Raw genomic sequence first — 8,820 nt, forward strand, 5'->3', positions numbered from 1 at the left:
GCAAAGTTCAATCCAAGACTTGAAGAGACTTACTGAAGCATGCACAACAACAACAACAACCTGTGTAATGCATAAATATAAACATAAGAACAAATAAATATGTTTAATAGATTTCAAAGAAGAGGGAAAAAAGCTTAGTTTGAAGAAATCAAAATGAGAAGCTCTTTTGACTTACCACAAAGTGGCAATAACATCAAATTTCAACCGAAGCAATTCATCGTGAGGACCACCATGACATAGAGTTTGTCTCTTATACGGAATAGGAATTTGAAGTAAGAATTCTTGAAACTCCTAATGCCAAAAATGGCAATACAAACTCCCCAAAAGGCCACCGAAAATCCAACTCCTAATGCAATGTAGAAGGAAGATAGGAATTCATCTTCTTGGTCGGTGTCATTTTTTCAATGGGTTTCGCTTCTTTTTTGTCAGAACAATTCTTTGGAAGTGGAGCACCACAAAGTTCAGGATTGCCAATATAGCTTAGTTCATCAAACCCTTGAAGTTGAGTCCCTAATGGGATCGTTCTGGAGAAATTGTTGAAAGACAGGTTCAAAGTTCCCAGAAAAGACAATTGAGCCAAACTTCGAGGAATTTCACCTGAAAATTTATCGTTTGCAAGATCAAGAGATTAGTTCAACTTGCCAATCTCTTTTGACAAACTTTCCCTAAATTGATTATGGGACAAGTTCAAATAATGCAATTCAGACAGACTAAAAACTTCTCGAGGTATTATTCCAGACATGTCATTACTTGATAGATCAATAGCATGCATGAACTTCACATTTTCATCACAGATCAGTTCAAGTCCTTTTATATGCAACCAAACATTGTCACCATTTATAGAATTGGAACAAAATATTTTACCGCAAAAGGTGGTAACCACATTACTTGAAGAAGCTTGTCTTATGGCTATCATGTTATGTAGGCAACTAGGTATTGAACCTGAGATTTTGTTATATGCGAGATCCAATATTATGATAGATTCTAATTGGCATATTTCTTGTGGGATATTTCCACTGGACTGATTGGCTCTAAATTGAAGAATCTTTGCATTGTGCCCTACCACTTTGGTATGGATCCTGAAAATTTATTTCCTCTAACATCAAAGATCTGTAGGTTCTGGCAATTCTTCAGTGGCAATGGTATCTCTCCAAACAGGTTATTATTATTGACATGTAAGATCTTAAGATTAGCCAAGAAACTGATTGATGGTGGAATTGTACCTGAAAGATTATTGTCACCAAGCCTAATAATAACCAAAGCTTTCAAATACATCCAGCAATTTGTAAGCCCTCCAGATAAGAGATTATTAGACATGTCTAGGTACCTTAATTTGCTTCTGCCATTCATCTTTTGACACAATAATGAAGAAATAGATCCTTGATAGGAGTTATTTCTTACACTGAATGTGAGAACATTTGGTGCTAAATGAGGGAGGTTGCCTTTAAATTTATTATAACTCAAACTTACGAATGTAGAGTTCAGTAACACACCAGATATGTCCCAATCAATTGTATTATTTTGTAAACAGAAGCATCTGAACTGTGTTGCAAAATTCCAAAAGTGATCTTGAGGTCGAAATGAAATACTTGAGGAGACAATTATTAACACTCTTAAGAGATTTTTGTGTATATATCCATTCAGGAAATATGGAATCCACCATGTGTACCATATGTAAGTCTATGAGTTGAAAAGGAGGAACCCATGACAAATCAAAGTCAAAGATTAAGCCTGGAGATCCCATGCCAAGAACTTTCAAATTTGAGAGCCTGACAAAATTTCTTTTAGACACGTACCCCATCAAGTGATTATCATGAAAAGATAACATCTCCAAGTTCAAGAGCTGTCCAAGACTTTCTGAAAGACTACCATTTAAGTTATTTGAATTGAGATTCAAAGTAATCAAGGATGATAGATTTCCCAAAGCAAGTGGAATAGGGCCACAAATTAAATTGTCACTAATATCAAGAACTTGTAAACGTTCAAGTTGGCCTGACCAATCTAGAATTGATCCACTCAGGCTATTCCTTTGCAAATCCAAGCTTTCTAATTTTTGAAGATTCAACAATCTCTCTGGCAATTGGCCCTGAAAGTAATTATAGCTCAAGTTGACAGAGGTGATGGCATCACTAAGATTGAATAGCCAGTTTGGAAAGAATTCAGAGTTAAAAGCATTGCCAGAAAGGCTAAGAACTTCAAGTGAAGTAAAATTTACATGCTGGAGAGATGGATTCATGTTTCGAAGTTGGCAACTATCCAGGCGCAATTCTGAAAGGGAAGGAAGTGAAGTTGCTATTTGAAGCCAATCAACTTTCCCATGAAGATTAATGCCACTAAAGTTGATGTATTTCAAGGAGGAAAAATTATAAAGCCAATGAAGACTATCAATGAAAAGATCTTCATTATAAGATAAGTCGAGGTAATGAATATTAGAAGAATTTTGATCATACAAAGTAACATAATCATGTTGGATGATGGCTTGGAAGTCATGATTGCACAAATCAAGATAATTCAAAAACTCAAGTTGGAGCAGTACTGAGAGGTAGAAATCACCTGGAAGACAATGAGATTTCTTCTCCTCACAATCATAATCATAGGCTTCTAGAGAACAAGGAAGATCGAGTTTGATGACTCTACCTGTGTTGTTGTCACACTGAATTCCTACCCATTCACAACAGTCTCTTCCATCATCTGACCAACTAGAGAGGATGGATGATAGATCATCAACTGTGTGTTTGAAGTTTAGGAGGACATGGCGATCTCTTTCGTGGCACTGTATCCTCAAACTATGCATGCCTTCGTGGAACGTGATTGCAAATATTAGTACCAACAGGAGCAAATGATTAAAGATATGGGAGAGGAATGAGATATCCATGATAACTCAAGATATGGTTTGATACGAACTATGTAAAGGGATTGGCCGCCACCATTGAGTTAGCAAAAATTTGATTGCATATCTAATTAACACGGGGAGAATATTCTATGAAGTTGAATGCTTATGTTTATGACGTAAACCATGACACAAGTGGTGTGGAATTGGTTTGCAGTGGGACCTTTGGTGACGCATGACAAAGAATTTTTTGAAGAGTATCACTAATAAACATTGTGACATCAGTAGAATTTTCAAAGCAAATAGTTGATTTGTCACAAAATGTCGACAATTACACGACAGACGACAGCTTCCCATTCTTTAATAATTTTGAAGCTTTCGCTTCAATAATCTAACTGCGATTAATGTTAACTGAATTGCGTCTAAGGTTAATTATATTGCCAGGTTCTTCGAGACCACTGGTTCCCATTTGTTTTCATGACATTAAAAAATTAAGTGTTGAAAATATGAAAGATGAGTATGTTTGAAAAATTAATTCAGAGAAATTTTAATTCCAGTTAAGGATTCAAGATACTTAACTATAAATAATATTTTAAAATGGTGTTTAAATGTCATTCTATCATAAATTTTTCATCACGGCCATCATTTTGAATGCTGGGCCTCGATTTCAGCTACCACCACTCCTTTCCTTCCAGCTGGTTTTCACACACATGGATGGTTATTTTTCCACCGACCAAGAATTCTCGATTTATGTGTAATTATTCCTACTCTCGCTTTATTTAATTTTTTCCAAATTATCATCATTAATATCACTGTTTTTTTTTTACTATCTTGTCTCTCGCATTATCATTTTCCACATTTAATATCATTATTAAAAGAGGGAGAACTTAAAAAAACAATTTTTTATATAAGAAATATTCCATTCATCTCAATTTATAAGATATATTCTGAAAAAATATTATATTTATAATATTAACTTTTTTATAAACCTTCAAAATTTCATTTATTAACAGGAAAGAGTGTAATAAATTTATTTAACAAGTAAAATCATAGTAATATTAGAATAATCATTTTATTAATTTTTTAAAAATATTTTATAGTTTGAAATATCAAACCACTTAAAATTTGTCGTAGAAAATAAGATCGGCATAATAACAAATGATTCACTTATTAAAAATACAAGATGATTTATTTGATGACAATTGCTTAAGTCAACAGTCAAAGTCTTCGTTCCCAATAACAGTATCGTAGTCAAAGTCGTTCTATTAAATATGAAGGTCAAGTTTTCACATTTGCGTCTCATCATTTTGCAATCCTTTTTGACCCGTATGTTTTGGTTTCCATTTTCAATTGGTTACACGACCTTAAATAAAGTCCTTTTGCAAAATGACAATTGAAGACACCATAAGAATATTACTAACAATTATATATTTTGAATTATTGAGATTATAATAACAGGTATTATCCTTACTTATAATAATTTTTTTTATTAATTGACTTGAGATTTATAATTTATTAAATTTTTAATTAATGTTATAAAAATTCTTAACTATTTTTTATTGATTTTTCAAGTGACAGTAAAAAATATAAATTATTAGCTAATAATTTAACTGACTTTTAAAAATTACCAAATGATGTTACCAATAATTTCAAATAAATTTAATAAATTTTTAAGAGATTTATTTATATACTGACAATAAAAAATTATAAATGATTAATTTGTGATTTACAGTTAGGCATATTGCAAATAATTTTAAATATATTTACCATTATTTTAAAGGTGGTTTGTCTATTAATTGATTTCCGAAACATCGCCTAATGGAGCAGCGTAAACCACGTAGGCACGTACCAGGTGAGACCTGTGGCCCGAGGGTTAGTAAACTAAAAGCATCATCATAAATTAAATTAAGTAAATAAATAAAAGCATTGCCAGGTGCGTAGAGTCACTATAAGGGCAAGCCCGTCGAGCTAGTTCTTTTAAATATGAAAAAATTTAAGACCTGACTGCTATTTTAGAATATAAAATGATAATCTGGGTTTAAGTCTTAGGGTTAGGGCCGACCCTTTTAGATTCTTTTATAATTTTTTTAAATTTTAATATTAAAAAAATTAAATACTATATTAATTCTAAAACCCTAGCCTCATATCACATAAATGAAAAAGAATATATAAAAAATTTAATATCTTTACCACTATTGAGGCTCCACAAAGAGAAGGATAGAATTATATTGATATTGATATGATAATAAAAATTATCAAGATTTTGCTAATAATGTTAGCAAACTTTGATTATTATCAATGTTAATTTTGTAATATTATTGTTTTTGGTTAGACTTAAATTTATTATTGTGTGTATTAACCTAAATTTATTTTTATAGATTTAATGTTATGTGTAATAATTTTTTTTGAATTTTAAATATATTTTTTTAAATTTTTAATTAAAAAAAATAGGGCTGAGACCCTGAGGGTTGGCCCTTTAACCCTGAGGGCTAAGGCTAGGCTAGTTAAAATAAAACTTTGAAATATAATCAAGCTTTATAGAGTTAGCCTGTTTAGGCTCTGGCTTTTTAAGGACTAGCCCTAATTAACACATCTACATATACGTCAATCTAGATTGGATTTTGAATGACCTTGGCCAAATTTAAAAAAAAGAAGAAGCCAGAGACTAAGTTGTGAATGACACCTAAAGACAAGAGTCAATGAAGACTTATAATACTCACAATTTGATTTATATATTAAAGACCGTTGAGGCTGAGCAAGTTGAAGGTCATAAAATAATTAATTATATTTTTCAAGACCCATGCATTCAATAATATCTTGATCTAGTGGCAGAACCAGGACCCAGAGTCAAGGGGTGCGAAATAATTTAATAAAAATTAACATTTTTTCAAAAACAATAATTATGCTAGGACTAAGGTTATAATAACATAAAAAGTTTTACCATCATTTTTTATTTTAAAAAAATTATATTGAACATATTAATATAATATTTTATTACAAATATGCTCTTCATATTGAATCTAATTCATTAAAATATTATATATGTAATAAATTTTTGAGCCTAAATATTTTTTATTTAATTTAAAAGGTGTAAAATATTAAGAGTAAAAAATGTAAAGTTATAAATTTTATACACCCCTATTTAAATTTTTCTCAAAGTAAGGGGGTGCATTTCTATGTTGCTCTGGCACTGCTTGATCTGTTACTTTTGCAATATTAAATTAATTATATGACTCACTCTATAAATCACTCTGCACATCGGCTCACGGGTCACAGCTGCTGGTGAGTAAGCAAAACCAGAGACACAATAATACTATCTTGATCTCTTCATCATCCTCTATCACCATGTCTCGCCGTTTACTGGGAAATTTCTCACCTGAAAATCTTGTTCGAGCTCTTAACTTCATTCCACACTCTCAACAATCCTTGATCCTGTAAGTACTTTTAGCTTTCTGTTTCATTACTCTCTCCCCCACCCCCTTCTTGCTCCATCTCTCTCGTACAGAGACGTACGGTCCTTCATCGTTCGGTGTTTTCTCTTTGATCAGACTCTAATTAACAAGCCTTTCTCATTCTCTTGAATTAATGTTTGTTTTGCATCAGACGACGTCGTGTTGGGCCCAGAGAACCACCCATCACCAAAGGACCACCTCCTCAACATAACTTCTCTACCATGAGAGCTATGCCGCCGAAGAAGCTTATGCCCGCCGGCGACTCTGCAACAATGGAGGAATCAAAGGAAACTACCGCGAAAGGTCAAGTCAACGCTAGATGATTTTGCAAACTATTGACCTTGTATAATATATAATCGTCGAGAAATAATTATATTTTGGAGTTTTGATATCGGTAATATTTTAGTGTTAATTTGGAAATGGATCGTACTTTGTTTGAGACTGATAGGTCATATACATCAGATTGGGCTTTTATTTCAATTTAAGTGAATTCATACGAGTACGCTTCCATTAAATTTAGACCATCTAAATGTAATATTTTTTATTTTTTATTTATAATTTTTAAAATAAAAATATATGAAAATTGTAGAATATTTTAATAAATATACTTTTAATTCAACAATTTAGATTTAACATAAATGTTTCAAATTTAATATAAAAGATTTAAATTAATTTTTTAGATATATTTTGGACATTGCAAATATATTTTAAACATAACAGTAATTTAAACATAACAGTAAATTTATTAAAAAATTTAATATTAATTTTAGATCATTTATATTAAATTTGAACTGTCAGATTGATACATATATTTATTAAAATTTTCATAATTTTAATATATTTTTATTTTAAAAATATAAATTAAAATAAAAAAAAAAAAAATTATATAGAATCATCCAAATTAAAATTAAGCCTTTGCCTCAATGAAGAGGTAGAGGAGGCTTCTCTCAAAGGAGAGAAGCTGACTCTGAATTTATATGTTCTCGTTAAAATATTGAATATCTTATACACTGATTTAGATGTGTCTTCCCTCTCCCTACCATACCAGGCTACTTGTATGCCAATTAAATTTAAAATAAATATATAAATTGTGATAATCATAAGGTCAATTCAACGTTATAATTTATGGAAGCCAAGTTAAAATTTTTCAATTATTAAAGCAAACAATTATTCAATATATTCATAAATTTTTTCAAGTACTTATATATATTCTTACATATTTTCAGTAGTCCTTTTTTAACATGTTCAATATGCTAAGTTTATTTATTATTTTTTTTCAATACTATCTATCATGATTTCTCTATGAAAAAAGAATTAAAAATAAGTGTTTTTTTCAATACTGAAAATATTTAAGATGACTATTGAAAAGTTGAAAAACATAAAATACTGAAATTGTTAAAAATGAGTACTAAGTGGAAGATGGGTATTACAAATATGGAATATAAGTACTTAAAAAATTAACTCAAAAAAATTTTAATTCCAGTTAAGAATTATATATATATTTTTATTTTAAAATTTAAAATTTCAAGATCAACTCTAAATAACGTTTCAGAGGCAGGTCTTTAAATATTATTCTCCCATGATTGATTCATGCAGTTAATTGTGTGTGTGTGTGTGGACACATACAAGTCAACAGTCCAAGTCTTATTTTAATAGAAGTGTTATTGTTAAACAAAGTTTCGATTCAATATGGAGGTCGTCAACTTTATTCAATATCAACGGCTCATGCTGAGTACAATAATATAGTGCCAACTTGTTCACACCTGCCTATGTACCTCATTTTGGTTTACATATACATGAATGGACTGGAAAATAAAAAATGTTATCAGTTAATCAACCAAAATTTGACTTACTAAATTAATAAAACAAAGTTTGGTTAAAAAAACAAGAGAAAAGAGGAAAAAAATCCATTTAAATAAAAACGGATCCCTATACTTTTAATTTAGTTAAAAACTCACTTCTTAAACTTAAACTCAATTAAAATTAATATAGTGCAGCTCAATCCTCCTATAATTTTGATTCAATTAAAATTTAATTTCTAACTTTGACTCTTTACAACTCAATTCCTATAATTTTATCTATTTAAAATATTGTTCCTTATATTTTAAAAAATAAAATTTTATATAAAAGATAAATTAAGTTATATTAAAGTTTAGGGACTAATAAACTTTAAATGACTAAAATCATACGGATTGAATTGTACTTAAATTAAAGTTCATAACTGAGTTAGAGCTTATTCAAATTAGAGGGACTGGATAATTAATTTGTTTAAACAATTTGTGCTTTCCGTTATTTTGTGGTTTCAAAGGCTGGAAAGCTTCTATCTAAAGAAACTATGCCAATTTTACCCCCACACACACACACACCACCACACACCACACCACACACACACACCACACACACACACACCACAGAGTATACCAAAATTTAATCATCCCAAAAATAAGTAATAATTGCAAAAAGCAAAAACGATGAATTTTGTCATTAAAAAAAAAAGTGATGAAGGTACATGGAGAGACATCTCAATCACGCAAATGC

The 8,820-nt window shown here is 30.3% G+C and overlaps 1 protein-coding gene across 1 annotated transcript; it reads right to left on the reverse strand.

The window, feature by feature from the left end:
* Window positions 1–328: 328 nt before the first annotated feature.
* On the reverse strand, window positions 329–2,842 carry LOC129313450 (receptor-like protein EIX1). The gene is made up of 2 exons (XM_054956570.1): window positions 2,638–2,842; window positions 329–597 (listed from the first exon to the last, which is right to left on the reverse strand). Exons 1-2 carry the CDS (start codon window positions 2,792–2,794, stop codon window positions 347–349), a joined length of 408 nt encoding a protein of 135 aa, XP_054812545.1. The 5' UTR covers window positions 2,795–2,842; the 3' UTR covers window positions 329–346.
* Window positions 2,843–8,820: the final 5,978 nt, after the last annotated feature.

Source organism: Prosopis cineraria, unplaced genomic scaffold (genome assembly GCF_029017545.1).
Source record: "Prosopis cineraria cultivar Desert tree isolate PC_DT_omini unplaced genomic scaffold, ASM2901754v1 PC6, whole genome shotgun sequence".
Classification (NCBI taxonomy): Eukaryota; Viridiplantae; Streptophyta; class Magnoliopsida; order Fabales; family Fabaceae; genus Prosopis; species Prosopis cineraria.

Excerpts from the sequence above, each read along its gene's own strand:
- LOC129313450 (XM_054956570.1), bottom strand. The coding sequence starts at position 2,794 with ATGCATAGTTTGAGGATACAGTGCCACGAAAGAGATCGCCATGTCCTC. Across the intron at positions 598-2,637 it reads TCAGTGTGACAACAACACAG|GTGAAATTCCTCGAAGTTTG; the intron begins GTAGAGTCATCA and ends ATAAATTTTCAG.